This window comes from Heterodontus francisci, chromosome 20 (genome assembly GCF_036365525.1).
Source record: "Heterodontus francisci isolate sHetFra1 chromosome 20, sHetFra1.hap1, whole genome shotgun sequence".
NCBI lineage: Eukaryota > Metazoa > Chordata > Chondrichthyes > Heterodontiformes > Heterodontidae > Heterodontus > Heterodontus francisci.
This window is the reverse complement of record NC_090390.1, coordinates 72,476,917-72,499,060: the sequence shown is the minus strand read 5'-3', so window position 1 is coordinate 72,499,060 and position 22,144 is coordinate 72,476,917. Positions and strand designations below refer to the sequence as shown.

Below are 22,144 nucleotides of genomic sequence, written 5' to 3'. Positions count from 1 at the left end.
TATAACAATATAGAACAAATGAAAAACAAGATGCTTTCTGTCTTTGTGGCTTTTTAAGTTTTTCCAGGTGGTAAATTTTGCAAGACAGATATTATAAATTACCATATATGGAAGAGCATACCGATGCAGGTTTTGCTAGTGTGCTAAAACACCTGAAAATTAACTGCTGAGCGTGCTCTTTCAGAATTGAAAAAATTTCAGATTGTTATCTTCTGAATAATTTATTCACAGTAAAAAATGTAGTAATGTAAGAGTTATCTTTACACTGTACATTAATGAAATCACACTGTTTGGATCAAATACTTTCAGTGTTGTCTGTCTTGAATCATGTGAGTGACTACAGAATAGGATTTCTTCAAAATTTGTCAGTTTCAGTGATACTGGTCAGCAGTGTAGCTCTTCTAATAACAGTAGGTTGTTGTAACACACTGGTTTACTGACATAAATTTGATACCATCCTGAAACTCATTGAAGATTTATTGTGCTTTAGTAACAACTTATTTTTCTTTGAATAGAAATATGTTTATTTGACATTTTCTCTCTCTTCTCCACTCCACTTCCCCGTCTTTCCTCATACTTGCAGCGATTCAGTTTGTGCTTAGTGATGAGTTCAGTCACCTTCGCCCAGAGCAGAGACTTGCTCTACTGCATGTAAGTACTGGTACCAAAATTGTTCGTTTGGGACAGCAATAATCAATCAAATGCAATATCTTCTGTGTTTTATTTTGACGAAATTGTTCTTTTGAATGATACCTTTTTAGAAATTGTTTACCACAAAGGGCTTGGTAATAGTTGACAAGTTGCCAATTTAATTTAAAAAAAACTGGTATTTTGTGCAACATAATCACAATACTTTTCAGAACCAAAACAACATTTTAAAGGTTAAATGATGTGGTGCCATTCTTTGAATTCTTTCAGTGTTGTTTCTTTACATATACATTGCGTAATTATTGTCTTTATAAATTGCCTGCCGTCTTTAGCCTATCTGGGTTTAATATCTTGCTTGCTGACATAGTGCACAGGTGGGTTATTTTCAGGTCACTGTCATCAATTTTTGTGGGTATTTCTCCCAGCCTGGTCCTAATGTAATATGTAATTTTTTATAAAACAAAAATGTTATAAAGCAAGAAAAATGGATGGTTATGATATAATTGTATTTTTAAAAAGTAGTATTGACTGAGACTCCATCACTTAAGTTCACTTTATTTTTCGCCCTTTCTCCTGATGGCTACTTTCCCTACCTGAGAACGAAGGCAGCCTTTTGATTTCTGAGCCAGGATTCTCCTCTTTTGGATAAAGTTCCATTAAAGCAAGATTTCAGCCCGTTCTTCAAAATTAGCTGCAACCATGGGCTATTTCCCTAGGTTAGGGTAATTTTGTTAAATATGATGGCATTCCTGCTGCTAAGAGAGAGCCCACAATACAAGGGTGCAAAGTCCCAACAGCGCTGCAGTGGAGATGCCATGGCCTCTCCAGAAGAAGTGACAAGGGCCTTAAAGGGACAGAAGAGGCCTGAAGGTGGCCTCGGCTAAGGTTTTCAGCCTGTTGAATTAGACAAAGGGGATGGTACAAAGCCATTGAAGAACTCGGGCCTTTACAGTTGTTCCTTGGGGCCTTCCATGTTGAGGGAAAGCTTCAGGGAACTGGGTGTCAAATACTACCTCCACGAAAGCCGTAGGTAGGGAAGGAGCAGCTAGTGGTGGTCCTATTGGGGCAGAGGAAGAGAAATCCCACTGAATTTTTCCCTCTCTGCTTCACTGACCCTAGTAGGTATGTTGTTGAAATACTGCCTATTCAGAGGTGTACTGATCGGGAGTTCCTCGGTCAACCTCTTTTCCATTTAGTTTCTGCATGGCACACTTTCACAACAGCATGACTGAGATTAAGTGAATTATTCTGCTACTCTTGAGCATTTTGCATACTGAAGTGTATATTTTGTTACTTCTATTTCCTCCTTTTCCACCCCACTAATATTTAATTTTACTGCATAGGTGGTCAGCTGGTCTGATACTAATCAGCTGTATAATTGACCACTTTCTACTGTTAAGCTAGTAGTCCCATAATTTTTAGTATCAAGTGATATTGTATTTAGCTCCTGCTTTTTGCCTTCACGTTTTTGAAATATACTGAGGTTAATTCAGCATCCAAACGTTTAACCTGGTTATAATGAAATAAGCTGTGAATATTGCTTTTGATTTTGGTGCAACCAGTACTGCTGATGGGGTTACTTTTCTCTTCCGAATCTGAAACACTATCATTGGAAATCCCCTATTACCTAACCTGTTTATGAAATCAAAGTTCTCTCAAAACTATGCATTTTACGATTGCTGCAGTCCAGAAAAGCTAAATGACAAAGGTGTAGCATTGCTGCACCAGACTCAATAATGTTACAATGATTGTAAGTTATTTATAAGTAAATTCGGAATAATGATGTAATTCTATTTGTTTATTCAATTCCCATTGTATACAGGTATTTATTTAGCTTAAGAACTGTATTAATCGTTGTGTTTTTTTTCAAATAGTGATTGAACTGAATGTGTGCATATTGACAGCTGTATAAGATACAGCGACTCTATCCCTCTCCCTGTCAACTGTCTGAGGCTGAAGTGGACTGTTTACAACGATGGTGTCACATTTGACCCTGAAATGAGCTTCCAACCTCATATTTGTGCCATTGTTAAGACCGCCTATTTCCACCTCCATAACATCGCCTGACTTCGCCCCTATCTCAGGTCATCTGCTGCTGAAATTATCATTCATGCCTTTGTCAGCTCTAGACTTGACTATTCCAGTGCACTTCTGGGCGACTTCCGATGTTCTACCCTCTATAAAGTTGAGGGCATCCAAAACTCTGCTGCCCATGTCGAACTCACACCGAATCTCATTCACTCATCACCCCTGTGCTCGCTGACCTACACTGGCTCCCAATTAAGCAACGTTTCGATTTTAAAATTCTCATTCTTGTTTTCAAATCCCTCCATGGCTTCACACCCCCCATCTCTGTAATCTCCTCCAGCCCTACAACCCTCTGAGATATCTGCACTCCCCGAAAGCTGGCTTCTTGAGCGTTCCCCATTTTAATTGCTCCACCATAGGTGACTGTGCCTTCAGCTGCTGGGACCCTAAACTCTGGAATTCTTCCCTAAACCTCTCCACCTCTCTATCTTGCTTTCCTCCTTTAAGACACTTTGACCAAGTTTTTGGTCATCTGTATTGATATCTTCTTATATGGCTCAGTGTCATATTTTGTTTTATAATGCCTCTGAAGCGCATTGGGACATTTTATTACGTTAAAAGCGCAAATATAAGATGTTTTCTTTGTAACATTGAACCCTTTCTACAGCTTGACCTTGTGGACTCAATGGTTTCAAAATGGCACTATTTAACTTCAACTTCCAAATGTTGTTAACTTTGAATTTTGGTTGCTATTTGTAGGAAGGAACTGGACCTCGTGTTATTTCTGCATTTGTTGAAATAATATTTGATAATTCAGACAACAGGTTACCTGTAAGTATATTATTTGTTGAAAGAAGCATCATTTTATATAAACTTTAATTGTGTACATTGCATGATGATATCTTCTATCAAGAGGGAGCCATAGTCTGAAAACTGGAGTTCACTAGTTTATGGTCATTTGCATCGCACTGTAATTGTCAAGTGTATATGTTTCAAATGCAGCAATCCAGACTAGGATAATGTTTTCATCTTACTTTCTCTTCACCTTTTTCCCCCCCCCACCCCACCCTCCCCACTAGTGCCTACATGGAAAGATTTGCCTTTCAGTGATGCTTCCATGGAAATTGCGATGATGTGACATGACGTCTAAATAAACTCAAACTTATAGCTTTCTGAGTGGGGTGGAGAAGCTTAATCCTATAATGAACTGCGCACTATTTTGCTTTTTGTTAATATGAATACCATAATAGCATGAACTAATTATAAAAAAAAACTGATCATTAACCCAATTGAGTTGACTTCCATCAACTTGGTGTTTTTAGGATGTTCAAGAATGTGCTGGAATCGCTTGGTTTATTGCTGTTGAATTATTTGATTCCGTTCATTCTAGATTGACAAAGAAGAGGTTTCTCTCCGTCGTGTCATTGGAGCAAAGAAGGATCAGTATTTTTTAGACAAGAAGATGGTGACGTAGGTTTATTGTTCAGCTTTTTATAAGGATTAGGTTAAATAAACAGTACAATATATTTTATTTACGTTAATGCTTATAATTACACTTCTAGAACATATCTTCTCATTAGATCTTAAAGTTTTTAAAGCATTATTAGTTATTAATCGCTGACTTTCATAAAATTCTACTGTCTGGTGCACAATAGATATAGGGTATGGTAGCGTAGTGGTTATGCTGCTGGATTCTTAATCGAGCTTTGGACTAAATCCAGAGAATGGGTTCAAATCTCACCATGCCAGTTTGATAATTTGATTTCAGTATTGCTGAAAACAGACATTTTGTCAAATCTTTTCGTCTTGCACTCATCAGGACAAATCGCAAGAATAACAATGTAAAGGAAAGCAACAAATTTATACTCTGAGAAGAAAATGCTGATTGGTTGGCAAGTGGACTCTGATTGGTAGATGCTTTGCCATGGAGAATGCAGCAGTTTATGGTGATCGACAGTTAATTGCCAAGCTTTGTTTGAAATTTAAACCAGGCAGCTTGACTCTGGTCAAGGCATTGCCTTGAGGAATGAACCAGCGAATGTCTGTCACTTATTTTGTTTAGCTGAAACAGGCGCAATGTGTTTCCATGTTCTTTCTGTCTGCAAAGAACAGGGCCCTGTGTATTAATATATGTAGCTTCCAGTACATGCAAATGCGCACACTGTGAGCCTGATTGACAATCTTAAATTGGTTGTTAGTGTAATTCTTAGTAACACTGAGGATTATTTAGCAAATGTTGTCCAATCGCGGAATCACATCTAATGGTGGACACAGTGTTTTGAGTTTTGCAGCACGGGCTGGTTGGGTATGGCCTGTACTTTGCCCATTGCGAACAGCGGAAGAGACGATACGATCCACCAGTCTTTGGGACGTACGGCCTATATACTTAACATCACACTGGCATTGAAATCCATATATCACATTACTCATTTGTGTGATAGGCAGAACGTCTTTTTGGCTTGATGGCAGCATCCTGTTAGTGGCGAACGCTACACATGTTGCTAATGCATTCACCTGTTGCTCAAACTTTTGGGATACATTACCCTTCCAGGGTAATCTGAGGTAGACTGGCCACTTTTCAGGGCCAAAAATGATGGCCTTAGGCCCATTCACAAGTTTGCGTGATGTACAGCGCGAAATGATCTGATCAGGGTAGCCATTGTCATGCAGGATGCCTTTGATTCACCCTATTTCTGTTTATTGAAGAAATTGTTACCAGTGAATTCCTTATGTAATCAATTTTGTCCTAACTAGCTTTACCTAAGGAAGATTCCTTTATATTAATGGTGTAATAATATGGCTTGCTTATATAAAATGTATAGCTAGTGACAGAAGTGCCAAGTGATGGATAGATTATCTTTACATAAGGAGACATGATCAGGTCACCAGAAGCTGATTCTGGGCAGGTCCTAATGACTGCTTTGTGCAGTACTGGCTGTCGCCTGCCTCCTTCCCCTCTAATACAAGAAACTTTCTTCCTCTCTCATACAAGAAATGAAATGTAGTATGTGCGGGAACCCCAAAGACAAATAAAAAAAAAAGAGAGGGATTGAAAGCAGTTGAAATGAGAGCCAAATATCCTTGTAAATGTGAAGATTTATTAAATTGTTAAATAATCTATCTTGAGCATGTTAAGTGTAAACCGAGAAGTATGGTCCATGTCTTTGAGTGGCACATTGGAATATTTTGACATGCCTTGCTTCTGTGGCTTCTCAAATAATTTGTCATATCAATCCTTTTTTTTTTGTTCAATAGGAAAAATGATGTCATGAACCTTTTGGAGAGTGCTGGATTTTCCAGAAGCAATCCTTACTATATTGTCAAGCAAGGAAAGGTAATTGAATCTTGAAAGTGGCATTTCCTGACTTTAAAATGTGTTTCTACTGGATTTTCAGCTGTACATTGAAAAATCCTGTTTAAAGTCTGCTCTTAATTCACATTACTATCCAAATAGTAAAGGTGAAGTTAAAAGCGATCTAGGAGTGTTAATAGACTGGTTCTGTCACTGCAGAGCAGCAGCAACAAACAAACATGTTTTGTAGATCGCTTTGGTGACTCAACCCACTTACACACCTTGATTCCATTGTAAATGGTTTGAGCCATATGTGAGCATTGTATGGCTTGCTCTCATTAATGTGAAGGTAAACATAAGTCAGATTACAAAAATAGACAAAATTGAGAACGTGATTCATGTGTCAGCTATGATTCAGATAGCAGATGATTATGGCGACTCAGTTGAATCATAGAATGTTATAGGACAGAAGGAGTTCATTTACCCCATCGTGCCTGGCAATAGTTCTTGTACCAGAGCTGTAAAATGTAATTGGACCCAATTGGTGAGCTAATTGACGAGAAAATGCCATAGTGCTCATTGAAGCTCATCCATCTAGTACAGTGGCTCTCAAGCCATTCAGTCGTGCCCCACAGAATACTTTTCATGGGCACTATATCACACAAAGGCAGATTTTGTGCCTCGTTGTGGGACTTACGTTGGTGTTTGAGAGTCATGCTTCAGTACAATAATTCGCCCATCGTGGTATATGATTATATTTTGGATAATGCTGGTGATTTTACCTTTGTCATTTTGCTTGGTAGATTGTTCTATATACTTTCTAGCCAAAGCTAAAGTATGCATCGATGCAAATATCAATTTGCTGAGAATGCCAACCTAGAAAATGCTCAGACAGAATGATCAGTCTGAATTTAGACCTGTGACCAGAGCCACTGCTTTATAGTGACAGAATGAGTTAAATTTTGTTTTATTGTATGGGATTTTCACCAGTGTCTTCAGAATCACATTTCACAGTTGGGATTCTGTTTGTAATGGATGAAACTGAAGACCTTTCCTATGACGTGAAAGCGAGTGGTTATACTGAGAATGTCAATATGCAATGTTGAATGTAAAAAAATAAAATTGTGAACGGGGATGAAAGTATGCAAAATGCAAGTTTTAACTTTTAGTATGGCCTGGGGGTGTACCTAGCTGCTTCCATGAGATTTTGAACTTGGGTGCATTTTCCAGTGTTTAGGAGGTACTGTAACTCAGCCTTAAATAATTTATTTTAGAAGGATTATTGAAAGTGGTTGTTACATGTTGCAATTGATCTGCTTTCTTGTACCATCAATAGATGAATATATCACAGTAAAATGCTTCTGGTATACATAGTATTTTCAACACACAAACAGGCCATTGAGCCCAACAGGTCCATGCTGGTGTATATACTCCACACGAACCCCCTCCCACCTTTCATCGAACCCTATCAACATATCCTTGTATTCTTTTCTCTCTCATGTACTATCTAGTTTCCCTTTAAGTAGATATGCCATTCTCTCAACAGTTCCTTGAGGTAGTGAGTTTATCTAAAATCTTATTAGATTGTGATTGCAATATATTAAACAGTAACAGCTCATGGTAATAAAAGACATTGTCTTGCAGTACAGAGTTCATTGATTCAAAAGAAATGTCGGGTCAATGTCGATCCTCTTATCTGTCTGCCACCAAATGCCAAGTTAGACCCATGCGTTTCTCCTGTAATATCCCAGAGTGCAAACAAATGTGTGTGTGTGTATAGAATTTTGCTGATTCGCAAATCTTTGCTGATTTGTGTATGCGGGAAATTTTCTTTTGTGGAATGTGGGGAGAAAATTGAAACTGGGTGATGGAGCTTTTGAACAAAATTGTCGGTAACAACCAAAAGTAGAAAATATCCATTTAGAAATGAAGGTGTAGTATTAACTATTCTGAGGGAAGTGTTATGCAAAACATTTTTACACATTATTGGTGTAAACTATAGGTGGGGAAGAAACTAATTTTGTGTCTGGAATTCTAGGATAGCTATTTGTACCTGCTTTAGTTGTACATTGCACCTCAATTATTTATTCCATTTGTCTTTGTAAGCTGCTGCTTGTGCTGACATTGTCACTATGAATCATATTTACTTTGGCTTGTTCACTATGATTAATTCAATATGAATCATTCCCTTACGGCTAAAACTGCACCGCTTAATTGCCATGTGCATTGTTGCAGTATTTTTTGTAGGGAAGTACAAAATGTATTTGCAAATCCTAATTAAAAACTAATAGCATAATATAATGAAAGTGTCCATTTACATGTTATTTAATATGGCTTTAGAGAATATATGCTTGTCATTCATATGATATCATAGTTAAAGGAATATTTTCATGAAAAAGCACTTATAATGCTTTTGTTCATTTGCAAAATAGCATTAGATAATTAGTGTTGCCACATGTCCACTACATGTCAGGTACCCATTTTGAATCTTTCTTGTCCTGCTCCACCACCCCTACTCCAGTTTGAGAATAAACGTCTTGACCTGGTAGGCCTGTTTGTTAATGCCCTGCTGTGCTACCTAGAAGCTACAGTTTACTGGGTGGGATAAATTGCCATACTGCATTCTGCATTAATCCTCTGTACAAAATTTCATCCAATTATGTAAGTTTCTGAAATTTTTGGAGTCACAGTAATCAGTTTATAACTTTTTCAAATACTCATTTCAAAATGGACTCTGGAGATTTCTTTGGAGATTTTTTTGTTGAACAACATGGCTACAGTAAATACTTATTCAAGTGGTTGCGATTTTATATAATTTTTGTACTGACGGTACAAGTGAGTATTTTTGTTTTTGGACCATCTTTGAATTAATGTACCCTCCAAATATGTAGCTTATTAGCTTTCTGAATTGTGTTTGGATTAGATTAATCAAATGGCAACAGCTCCAGACTCTCAGCGACTGAAACTTTTGCGAGAAGTTGCTGGTACCAGAGTATATGACGAACGTAAAGAGGAGAGCATTAATCTTATGAAGGAAACTGGTAAGAATGCTTGACTTGTTTTGTGACAGAGGTTCCAAACAAAATGTAAATTAGATTCTCGAGAGTTTGGTTGCCTGTCAGCAGAGTTCTTCACTGTTTCTCAGAATTGCTGCAGCGTAGAAGGAGGCCATTCGGCCAATGATGTCTGCACCAGCTGTCTGAATGAGCAATTCACCGAGTGCCACTCCTCTGCCTTCTCCCTGTAACCATGCACATTCTTCCTTTTCATATAATAGTCTAATTCCCTTTTGAGTGCTTCAATTGAACCTGCCTCCACCACACCCTCAAGCAGTACATTCCAGTCCTTAACCACTTGCTGCGTGAAAAAGTTTTTCCTCATGTCATTTTTGCTTCTTTGAACAATTGCTTTAAATCTGTGCCCTCTCGTTCTCGATCCTTTCACGAGTGGGAACAGTTTCTCTCTTTCTACTTTGTCCAAGCTCCTCGTGATTTTTGAATACCTCTATTAAATCTCCTCTCAGCCTTCTCTTCAAGGAAAACAGTCCCAACTCCTCCAATCTTTCTTCATAACTGAAGTTCCTAATCCCTGGAATCATTCTCGTGAATCATTTCTGTATCCTCTCTAATGCCTTCAAATCCTTACTAAAGTGCGGTGCACAGAACTGGACGCAGTACTCCAGCCGAGGCCGAACTAATGTTTTATACAAGTTCAGCATAACCTTTTTGCTCTTGTTCTCTAGGCCCCTATTACTAAAGCCCAGGAAACTGTATGCTTTATTAACCCCGCTCTCAACCTGTCCTGCCATCTTCAATGACATATGCACAGAAACACCCAGGTCCCTCTGCTCCTGCACCCTTTATTTTATATTGTCTCTCCATGTTCTTCCTACCAAAATGAACACTTGACATTTCTCCACATTCAACTTCATCTGCCCTCTGTCCACCCATTCCACCAACTTGTCTATGTCCTTTTGCAGTTCTACACTATCTTCCTCACAGTACACAATGCTTCCAAGTGTCATATCATCCGCAGACTTTGAAATTGTGCCCTGTACACCAAGGTCTAGATCATTAGTATATATCAGGAAGAGCAATGGTCCCAACACTGACCCCTGGGGAACTAGACTACAAACCTTCTTCCAGCCCGAAAATATCCATTAACCACTACTCTTTGTTTTGTGTCATTCAGCCAATATCGTATCCATGTTGCTATTGTCCCGTTTATTCCATGAGCTATAACATGGCTCACAAGTCTGTTGTATGGCACTGTATCAAACGCCTTTTGGAGGTTCATATATATCACATCAACTGCATTACCCTCAACAGCCCTCTCTGTTACCTATTCAAAAAACTCCAAGTTAGTTAAACATGATTTTCCCTTAAGGAACCCATGCTGGCTTTCTTTTAATGAACCTGCATTTGTCCATGTGACAATTAATTTTGTCCTGAATTAATCTTTCTGGAAGCTTCCCCACCACTGAAGTTAAACTGTTTGGCCTGTAGTTGCTAAGCTTATCTTTACACCCTTTTTTGAACAAGGGTGTAACGTTTGCAATTCTCCAGTCCTCTGGCACCACCCCCGAGTCCAAGGAAGACTGAAAAATTATGGCCAGTGCCTCTGCAATTTCCACTCTCTTTCCTCAGTATCCTTGGATGCATCTCATCTGGTCCGGGTACTTTATCCACTTTAAGTACAAACAGCCTATCCAACACCACGTCCTTATCAATTTTAAATCCTTCTACTGTCTGAATTGCCTCCTGTTTCACCATTGTCTGGGTTGCATCTTCTTCCTTGGTAAAGACTGATGCAAAGTATTCATTTAATACCTCAGCAATGCCTTCTGTCTCCATGCGCAAATTCCCTTGTTGGTCCCTAATCAGCCCTGCTCCTCCTTTTACCACCTTTTTACTATTTATATGTTTATAGAAAACTTCTGGATTCCCTTTTATATTAGCTGCCAGTCTTTGTTCATACTTTCTCTTTGCTTCTCTTATTTGTTTTTTCACTTCCCCTCTGGACCTTCTATGTTCAGCCTGGTTCTCAATAGTATTTTGTACCTGGCATTTGTATTAAGCACACTTTTTCTTCTTTATCTTAACCTCTATCTCTTTTGTCATCCAGGGAGATCTGGATTTGTTTACCCTACCTTTCCCCTTCAAGAGAACATGCCTTGACTGTGCCTGAACTATATCTTTGAAGGAAACCCATTGTTCAGCTACTACTTTTCCTGCCAACCTTTGACTCCAATTTATTCGTCCCGGATCCGTTGTTAGCCCATTGGCTTTCCCCCAGTTAATTATTCTTAGTCTGGATTGTTCTTTGTCCTTTTCCATAGTCAGCTTAAACCTTATGATACAATGATCATTGTCCCCTAAATGTTCTCCTCCACTTGGCCCACCGCATTCCCAAGAACCAGGTCTAGCAGTGCCTCCTTTCTTGTTGGACTAGAAATATACTGCTGTAGAACATTTTCCTCAACATACACTAGGAACTCTTGCCTCTCACTGTTCTTTACATTACTACTATCCAGTTTGGATAATTAGTTCCCCCATTATAACTACCCTATAATTTTGTACCTCTCTGTAATTTCCTTGCAAATTTGTTCCTCTACATCCTTCCTACTAGGTGGTGGCCAGTAGACAACACCGAGCAATGTAACTGCGCCCTTTTTGATCCTTAGTTCTAGCCAAATAGATTCTGTCCTTGACCCCCTGGGACGTCCTTTTTCTCCAGCACTGCAATGCTCTCCTTAATTGATACTGCCACTCTCTCCCCCACCACTTTTCCCCCCCCCCCCCTTTTCTATCATTCCTGAGCACCTTGTATCCAGGAATATTTTAATACCCAGTCTTGCCCTTCTTTGAGCCAGGTCTCTGTTATAGCCACAATATCATATTTCCATGTGTCAATCTGTGCCTGCAACTCACCAGTCTTATTAACAACACCGTGCATTCACATACATGCACATTAACCCTAATTTAGACTTTATTACTTTCTCCGATACTCTGACCCCACCTAATGACTCACTATTCTCTATTCTAGTGCTTTCTATCTCTGCCAGTTTTCTGTGCACCTTGGTATTTCTCTGACATTTCCTCCTAGTTCCCACATCCCTGCCAGGTTAGTTTAAACCCTCCCCAATAGCACTAGCAAATTACCCTGCATGGAAATTTGTCCCAGCTCTGTTCAGATGCAACCCGTCTGGCCTGTACAGGTCCCATCTTCTCCAGAACTGATCCCAGTGTCCCAGGAATCTAAAGCCCTCCCTCCTGCACCATCTTTCCAGCCATGCATTCGTCTGCAGTGTCCTCCTATTTCTGTACTCACTTGCAAGTGCTACTGGGAGTAATTCGGAGATTGCTAGTTTCGAGGTCCTGTTTGCTAATTGGGGAGGCAGTGGCATTGTGGTAATGTCACTGGAATAATAATCCAGACACCTAGGCTAATGCCTTGGGAACATGGGTTCGATTCTCGCCACGGAGAAGTGTGAAATTTGAATTCAATTAATAAATCTGGAATTAAAAGCTAGTGTAATGGTGACCATGAAACCATTGCCGAGCGTTGTAAAAACTCATCTGGTTCACTAATGGACATTAGGGAAGGAAATCTGCTGTCCTTTCCTGGTCTGGCTACATGTGACTCCAGACCCACTGCCCTCTGAAGTGGCCTAGCAAGCTTTTCAGTTGTCAAGGGCAGTTAGGGATGGGCAACAAATGCTGGTCTTGCCAGCGACGCCCGCATCCCATGAAAGCTTTTTCAAAAAATTCTAACTCACTAAACTCTTTTTCTACAGGACTACATCCCTCTTCCTACCTATGTCATTGGTACCAATGTGGACCATGACTGTGGCTGTTCACCCCTCCTTTCAGGGTGCTCTGCAGTTGTTCAGTGACATCTTGACCCTGGCACCAGGGAGGCAACACACCATCCTGGATTCACATCTGCGGCCACAGAAACAATGTCTGTTCCCCTGCATACTCTTAAGCTGCAGAATGTGCTATCCATGAAGCTCTCAACCTCACAGATGCACCGCAGTGACGCCAGCTGCTGCTCAAGTTCCGAAAACTGGAGCTCAAGCTGCAGCAAATGATGTACATATTGTCATATATTAATGACTTGGATGTGAATGTAAGGGGCATGATTAGTAAGTTTGCAGATGACACCAAAATTGGTGGTATAGTGGACAGTGAAGAAGGTTGTCTAAGGTTACAGCAGGATATAGATCAACTGGGAAAGTGGGCAAGGGAGTGGCAAATGGAATTTAACGCAGGCAAAGTGCGAAGTGATGCATTTTGGGAAGTTAAACCAGGGAAGGACATATACAGTGAATGGCAGGGCCCTGGGGAGTGTTGTTGAGCAGAGAGACCTTGGAGTGCAAGTACATAGTTCCCTGAAAGTGGCAACACAGGTAGACAGGGTGGTGAAGAAGGCGTATGGCATGCTTGCCTTCATCGGCCGAGGCATTGAGTACAAGAGTTGGGACGTCACGTTACAGTTGTACATGACGTTGCTTAGGCCACATTTGGAGTACTGTGTGCAGTTCTGGTCGCCGCACGACAGGAAAGATGTGATTAAGCAAGAGAGGGTGCAGAAAAGATTCACAAGGATGTTGCCTGGTTTGGAGGGCTTGAGTTATAGAGAGATTGGATAGGCTGGGTCTATTTTCCCTTGAGCGAAGGAGGCTGAGAAGGGACATGATAGAAGTATATAAAATTATGAGAGGCATAGATAGGGTAGATAGCCAGAGTCTGTTACCCATGGTAGTGGGGACTAAAACTAGAGGGCATAGATTTAAGGTGAGAGGGAGGAAGTTTGAAGGGGATCAAAGGTATAAATTTTTCACACAAAGAATAGTGGGTATCTGGAATGAGCTGCCTGAGGAGGTGATGGAGGCAGGAACAGTAGCGGCATTTAAGAGGCATCTGGACAGGTAGCTGAATGAGCAAGGCACAGAGGGATATGGAATTAATGCAGGCAGGTGGGATTAGTATAAATAGGCATTATGGTCGGCACTGACGCGGTGGGCTGAAGGGCTTGTTTCTACGTTGTGTGACACTATGACTACACTTCCTGCACATATGGTTATCCAGGATACAAGAAGAATCTTGGAGTTGTCACATAGCACAGGATGTGCACTCTAGAGGTTGGAGCAGCCCTGCCATTCCTTTATCTGTTAGTTAATAACCTTGCTACTGCTAATAAATCTTTACCAATACCAATAAATCTTATTACTATTAATAAACCTTACTTATGTTAATCTATTAATACTGATAAACTCTACTAATACTAAAACCTTAGTAGTAATAAACCTTACCTTAAAAAAAGACACACCAGTTTTTTTCCTGGTTTAGATAACTAGGAAATACTCACCAGCCAATCACTTCCCGACTTTCCTGTGATGTCACACCTTGATTTTTCTTTGAGTGCCTGGTGGCAGCGGCAGCTAGCTCTGCTCCTCTTCCTCTGTTGCCCGCTCTCAGTGAATTCTCTTTCTCTCCTGGGCTCTTTATGTCCCTCTCCTCTCACTGTATCCTGCTCTCAGTGAACTCTGTCTCTCCTTGTTGTCATGATCCTGTTGATTTTTTGGGGGGGGAAAATATGCGGTGTGCCTTTAAGGCTGTAAGAGATCAGTACTTCTTTAAGGCAGCAAGTCTCAGAAGTTACGAAGTTAAAGTGCATCTTGGTTGCTCTGGATACAACCATTCAGAGACAGAACAGGATGTACAATGTTGCCGTTTAACTTTGAAACTAGCTGGAAAAGAAAATGGCTTTGGAGAGACAATTTGAGACACAGATTGTTCTGCCAGCATATACTGAGGAAATAGGAGAGATCTCTCAGTCAATTTAAACCGTTTATACCTCAAAAAATTCTAAAAGTTAAGCCAGATTGATTCTTTTGCAAGTGGTTGCGAATTGTTGATCTGCTGTGATCATCGCTGGAAAGAAGAAGAGTTTGAAGATTCAAATATTGAACTGAATTACTGAATGGCCTATCGATGAAGAACTGTTTTCCTTTCCTCATTTGACCCTGGATGATTGCGAGTGGACTTTGAATCAGAGGACTGTTCGTCAGGAAGCGTAAATCTGCAAGGACTTTCCTGTTATTTCTATTCTTAGATATTGGTTTGTCTTGGTGTTTAAGGTTTTTTAGTTTTTCTAATAAACAGTTAATTTGTTAATATCTAAAGATACCTGGTTTGTTTCACCTCATTCGGGGGTTACTAGATTATTCAACTTGGCTGTGTCTTTCTTTGATTTGGGAAAGCTCTAAGATATGTTATGCGACCTGTGGGGCGGCGGGACTGAATTGACAGTGCATTGCTCCCACCGCAATCAGAATCATATATTTTGATTGGGGGCTTTGTTTTGAGCGGTCGTGCCATAACACTATTTCCCTGGCTTTTTATGCCCCACTCCTGTCCTACTGTTTCTGACTCTCAGTGAACTCTCGTTCTCTCTCTCTCTCTCCTGGGTTTTTATGACCCACACCTCTATCACTATTTTTGTTGTTGCCTGCCTTGTGGACTGTTCTTCATTCTTATTGTCAAAGAATCAAACAGCACAGAAAGAGGCCATTTGGTCCATTGTGCCTGTGCTGGTTCTCTGAAAGGTATCCATTTAGTCACACTTTGTTATGTATAAATGGAAGGCCAGGAATTGAAAAGGAAAACTAGTACACATTTGGGAGTATCTACATTATAGGTCTGCTTTGATCTTCTCAACATTACTTGACAGCCAGATATTATTGATGGTAGAATTGATCAAGAATCTTCCCTGGTGCCCAAACCATCCTCAGTAAGTGCTGTCCTTGCCACATTTGGCATTAATGAAATAAAACGAGGCCTGGATTAGATAATTTGCCAGCTCATAAAGGAAAAGTGCCACAGAGTTTGAAAATGCTATATATTCACAAAAGAGATTGGTGCTTGGTTTAAGAAGGTCTTGGGAGGAGTACTGGGTGTTGCAGTAGGTTGTACTTTGATCTGTGGGACTTGAGTTTCCCTGCAGCTCAGACTTAGATCAGTGGCTTGCATCACCTATCATTCTGGCTATAGAGGTCCAGTGTGAAATGTGTTTTGACAGTCTCAATCTAGTTCTCACTGGTCTTTGGTTCACAGTACAAACCTGCTTTTTATTTGGCACAATTTATTTCTGATATGTTCTCTCCTGAAATGCGGTTAAAGAATATTGTAGCAGCAGAGCAAAACGAGCTTTATTCTGCAGCTGGCAGCCTTCATACCTGATATGGGAGTGGTCAGTGCTGACACAGAATCCAAAATGGAAAAGTGTTTCATTTCCTCGTACTGGTACCTTCACCGTAAGCATGAATTTTAGATCCAATTCTGAGCATTGCTTTATAAACATGTCATTCGTCTAACACCATTTTCTGTGTATTTTGCAGAGGGCAAGAGAGAAAAGATTAATGAATTGTTGAAATACATTGAGGAGCGTCTGCATACACTGGAAGATGAGAAGGAAGAATTGGCGCAGTATCAGAAATGGGATAAGATGAGACGAGCACTCGAGTATACTATATACAATCAGGAATTGAATGAGACTCGTGCCAAACTTGATGAGGTGAGAAAGAAGAGGGCATTTTGTTTGGATGTACTTTCAAGTTGGGTTAAATTGTCAGTGGAAAATTTTATTGCTTCAAGATTTACATGTGCACTGAGGAATGGAAATTACACTACATGAGTCTTTGGTTGGGATAAATAATCTCTTGCAATCTTGTAGGGGACTCCAGTTATGCTTTTCCAGTACTTTATTTTTCCAGGTGCTTAATAATGATTCAGCTTCCCTGGCGTATATTCTTGACCAGAACAACTCAGTTGAGTAAAGAGAACTTCTGGAGAGCTTTTTATCAATTTCTAATAATAACTATTGTTATATGAGGAAGGGATCTATATCTGGGCTGAAATTATTTTACAGTTTATTATGAACATTGAATTTCTTGATATAAATGCTAAGGTTGATGAGGTGCATTTCCACGATTTGGTTCTGTTGATTCTTCTTGTATTTGGTTCATTGGATTGTGACTTCTGTTGCCAGCTTTCTGCAAAACGGGAGACCAGTGGAGAGAAGTCGAGGCAACTACGTGATGCACAGCAAGAAGCTAGAGATAAAATGGAGGTAATACTTTTCTCATTATAAATGAATTGCTGGGTTTTAATTTCAGCTCCAAGATTAATTGTTACCAAATGCATTTGGGTTGAAATCAATGCTCTGTGCAGATAAGACATTTTTAAATTTTCAGAATGGTATGTATGAAAGTTATGTTGAGTGTAATTTACCATCACTGCAATGCATTTCCCAAGTAGCCTGAATTTTCTTGGTTCTCATTAATTGCAAAAAGATTTTGTTTAATATTTTGTGTTTAGATTCAGCAGTTAATGCGTAGAGTATCTTGAGTATAGTTGAGGCTACAAATTTGATTAGGTTAAAAGATAAACTTGTACAGTAAACTGTAATACAAAAAAGTTGAATAGTTCCATTGTCAGATTTACCAGGATTGGAAAATTTTGTGAGTTCTCTTTCATCACTTTTTGTAGATGTAATTAGAGTGCCATCAAATGTGTTAAATAGAATGTGGCATTGCTTGTCTTACCATTTGTATTTAAAACTAATTCAAACATCTGTTCACTGTTTTTCGAAAACAACAAGGACATAGAGCGGCTGGCACGTGAACTGAAAGCAAAAATCTTATCTATGAAGGAAGAGAAAGAGCAGCTAAGTGCTGAGCGACAAGAGCAGATTAAACAGAGGACTAAGCTTGAGTTAAAAGCAAAGGATCTACAGGATGAAATGGCTGGGAACAGTGAACAAAGGGTAAGGAAATGGGAATTGTCAGACTAGAGATTTTGAATGAGTGGGGAGAGAAAAAAGGTTCTGTCCAATGGGGCAGACAGACAGCTGCTAGAATAGGAGTTTCCAATCTATGGCTTGTGATCTGAATCTGGCCCTTCTGTTCAGACTATCCAGCCTGCAAAAATTCAGCTCCTCTGTTCACTATTTTGGATGCTCCATTTTAGATTGAGTTATGGGGCTGTTGGATTGAAAGGCTGGATTGAAAAGTCTGTTTCCTAATTGGTATAAAAGGACTGGTTAATCTCATAGGTGAAAATCCAGCAATGCAGGAGCAGTCTTTCTAATGCCTTTTTACACCAAAATATTTTCTAATTCACTGGGAGTGTATTTAAAGTTGAAAGACATAAAGAAAAAGGCAATCCAATCCACTCGAACTTCTTCATTAGAATATCTCTGCACGTATGTGAAAATCTACTGTGCCTATATACTAGCTGATCTCCCATAGCATTTGCCTTTTCTACCCTTCTTATGTAATCTGTGTATACAAAAATTTTCTACGTAAAACATTACACTTTAAAGATAATTCAACGTATGAAGCACTTTAATATGACGAGATGCTGTATAAATGCAAGTATTATAGTAATTAAATATTAGTATCCGAAGAGGTTCAGTTGAATGTTCTGACGCATCAAATTGCGTAAAAAGATTGTTTCCTTCATGAATGTTATTTCAGTATCTTGTTCAATTATGTAGTGACATCATGCTGAAGAAGCTGTAGTTTGTTTAGAATTGTACTACGTTATTTAGCTGATGCATGTGTTGATCACACAGCTAAGACCAAAAATGCTTGTTTGTCTATCTCCTTATCATAAGATCAGCAGTCATCTGCAGGCAAGATTTGAGCAGCCAGATAAAGTGTGGCCATAGTTGTAATATGCTCAGACCAGCAGAGTCAGTCATGATTTAATTATGAATTTAAAATATTGATATGTGGAAAATTTAAATTATCCATGATCTTTTTTAATAACTGAAGTTAACTTTACTGGCACATACAATGTGTATCTAAAAAGTCTTCCAGTAAGGTTCATTATGATGCACTTATTTATTGAAGAGCAGCAGTTTAGGTCTGTTCAAAAATGCAAAGCAGCACATTAAAGGGAAATAAAGACTCGGGGAGTTTTGTTCTTCAATTGTAGAGTAAAATAATAATCTCATGTAAGTTTTGTTTGAGGTTTTTGTAAAAGTATCTATTTGTCTTGCATGCGTGGAGACTGTTAAGCCAGGCCTCTTTCCTTTGGGGGCAACACTAGTGACATCATGACTAGGAGTGTCTCGGTGCATCCTACAACACATCCATGGGAAAAATACTAGCCTGAGTGCTGTACCAGAACTGCCTAACTCTGGGAAAGCATACTGTTAGCTGGATTTGCAGATTCCCCAGTTGGTTCTATTTGGTATATCTAACTGTGTAAATAGCACTTTTCCCATATTATGGAGTAGATTATCTGTGACAGTACTTGCTCCTAGAACTGCCTTCGATTTGACATAGAAGAGATAGGGATTAAAATAACTATGTTTGTACTTAATGTTTTTCTTTTCACTTTTTCCTTCTGTAGAAACGTCTTTTAAAGGAAAGGCAGAAGCTGTTAGAAAAGATAGAAGAGAAGCAGAAAGAACTTGCAGAAACAGAACCAAAATTCAGTGCTGTCAAAGAAAAAGAAGAAAATGGGATAGCAAGGTCAGTAGCAATTGGTTTGAAATAACTACAAGATAAAATGAAACAACTTGTTCTCGTACAAGAGGATGTTTCTATGCATGCATTTTTGTGCCTTTTTCTCTTCAATTATTTTTCAAGGTGTTGAATCATGCTGGAATATAGTTCTATGGATGCTGGCAGCCCTATGCTATCTCTATGTTGCCATTTTTGAAGTGTAAGCTGAGACTGTGGGTGTAGATAGTTTATTTGATAGTGGGAGACATCACAGCTTAACCTGTTCCTGTTCTTGACCAATGTCAATATGCACTTTCCAGCAGGGGTCACTGCATAGCAAGCAGGAGTGGAAACCTTGGCTGATTTGGATGCTTGAAACGCATAATGACAACATGTTCAGAAGCAAGCTGCGTCTCTTACCAAATAGTTTTAGTTGTTTCACAGACTATTTGTTTATACAATAAATATAGATTATTGTATTTTTTTGTACTGTTGATATACAAATAATTCATAGAGATTCATTTGTTTTAATATTCTTCATAAACTCCATATATTGGAGAACTCTTTATTGGCCAGTTCAAAGGTCACATTGCTACACAAACAGGAAGACAGCTCAAAAACTTTCAGAACAAATTAACAAAATCAGAATTCCTGGAATTTACATGCCAGGAGTCAGACTAGTACGTCGAATTTTGTCTTTAAAATTTAATCCAGTAATTTGACTTCAGAAAATGGGAATATGTGCTTTAAAAAATGACCATGTAATTTAAATGCCGTGCATTTGAATTAAGGGAAGCATACTCTGACATTACGAACACACGAATTAGGAGCAGAAATAGGCCATTCGGCCCCTCTAGCCTGCTCCGCCATTCAATAAGACCATGGCTGATCTGTTTTTCTTGAATTCCACATTCCCTTCTACCCCCAATAACCTTTGATACGATATACTTTAGTTTGGATCTGTTGATGGAGATTGCTGTCACATGGTTAGTTTTGGGACAAAACCTGAACACATTGCTGTCTGTTTAATTTCTCCATGTTTGTTCACTATTTGGTCAATATTTCTGTTTGTACTGAATGTTTCAACGTTTATCTTTGTCAGCCATTTTCTGTGCAGGTTGATCATTTTTGATTTGATCTATTCTCAAGCCGCCTTCCTCACTGATCCAATTTTGTCTCTCAAATGGGCAAGAGTTTGGACTTCTATATAATTGTACTCGAGATGCACCGCCATCAGAATTCACACGAAAAGTAGAGCTGAACTGATGTGACTGTCTGTCTTTTATGTGCTGAAGTTGAAATGTAAAGTTAACCACCACTTGAGCCAGGGCAATCTAACTCGGCCACCGAGGCCTCAGTACAATTTCTGCATCAGCACTTTGAAGGGATCTTGCACTGCTAGGCAACATGAGCATTTAGTTTTCTGCTGTTGCCATTGCTCTGAAATCTACCCTGTAATGTAAAGGTGGAAGACTTCAGAATGCAGAGCTGACAGAAACAGAACCCCTTCTGCACCATAATCTTTTCTTACTTTTGAAGTGGTCTGCACAGTATAAATTGGCCAAACCAAGACTACCAACACTTCCAATGGAATAAAAATAAAACTAAAGAATAACTTTAATACTGGGCGTTGGTCTCTGTTTTAATGGTAGTTTATTGAGGAGGTAGTTTTAGGGAATAGAGGCTTCAAAAACAAAGTTGGTACTTGCGTGTGCTCTGTCTTAAGGGGCTGATGTGACATACTGAGAGGAAAATGGTAGTAGTACTGGTAGTCTTTCAGTTTACATTCAATCTCTTTTGTTCTGCTTAGGTTGGCACAGGCCACCCAGGAAAGGACAGATTTGTACGCTAAGCAGGGTAGAGGCAGTCAGTTTACATCAAAAGAGGAGAGAGATAAATGGATCAAGAAAGAGCTGAAGTCACTCGATCAAGCTATCAATGATAAAAAACGACAAATTGCTGCAATTACCAAAGACCTGGAGGATACAGAAGCCAATAAAGAGAAAAACTTGGAGCAGTACAGTGTGAGTAATTAGTACCACCAATGGATTATTTGAGATGTTCGACTTCCTTTTGTGTATTTCATGGTGTAGTGAGTTTCTCATCACTTGGTGAGAATTTTGTTCAAAAGGAATTCTTGTCCAAATTATTTTTTATCTTTTAAAAAAATTTTGATGTGAATCCTAAATAAAGGGAACTACCTGAAAAGGGATTTGCATCAGTAAGCAAAAGGATGAGTTTGAACAAGTCACAAAAATGCTCTGAATCACTAGAGTGACTAAAAGAAAAATAAATGTGCTTGTGTCAGCATTGGCTCAGTGGCAGCAGCCTCATCTCTAAGTCAGAGGGTTTGGGGTTCATACCCTATTACAGAAACTTGAGCACATAATCTAGGCTGGTACTTCAGTGCAGTACTGAGGGAGTTCTGCACTGTTGCAGGTGCCATCTTTCAGATAAGACCTAAAACTGAGGCCCATATGCTTTCTCAACTGAATGTAAAAGATCCCATGGGACAATTTGAAGAAGAGTATGGGAGTTCTGCCAGTGACCTGGACAACATTTATCCCCAAACTAAAATCACTAAAACAGGTGGTCATTCATTTCATTGCTCTTTGTAGGAGCTTGTACTCAAACTGGCTATGGTGTTTTTTGCA

The 22,144-nt window shown here is 39.3% G+C and overlaps 1 protein-coding gene across 1 annotated transcript in view; it reads left to right on the top strand.

Moving 5' to 3' along the window:
• The window catches only part of smc3 (structural maintenance of chromosomes 3), a 112,048-nt gene that overhangs the window by 24,533 nt on the left and 65,371 nt on the right, over positions 1-22,144 (top strand). The window contains exons 4-13 of the mRNA XM_068053013.1: positions 584-651; positions 3,436-3,507; positions 4,067-4,146; positions 5,932-6,010; positions 8,892-9,009; positions 16,374-16,549; positions 17,024-17,104; positions 17,636-17,800; positions 19,396-19,517; positions 21,301-21,514. Of these exons, the coding sequence (XP_067909114.1) occupies positions 584-651; positions 3,436-3,507; positions 4,067-4,146; positions 5,932-6,010; positions 8,892-9,009; positions 16,374-16,549; positions 17,024-17,104; positions 17,636-17,800; positions 19,396-19,517; positions 21,301-21,514 (1,175 nt within the window). The remainder of the gene's footprint in view (positions 1-583; positions 652-3,435; positions 3,508-4,066; positions 4,147-5,931; positions 6,011-8,891; positions 9,010-16,373; positions 16,550-17,023; positions 17,105-17,635; positions 17,801-19,395; positions 19,518-21,300; positions 21,515-22,144) is intronic.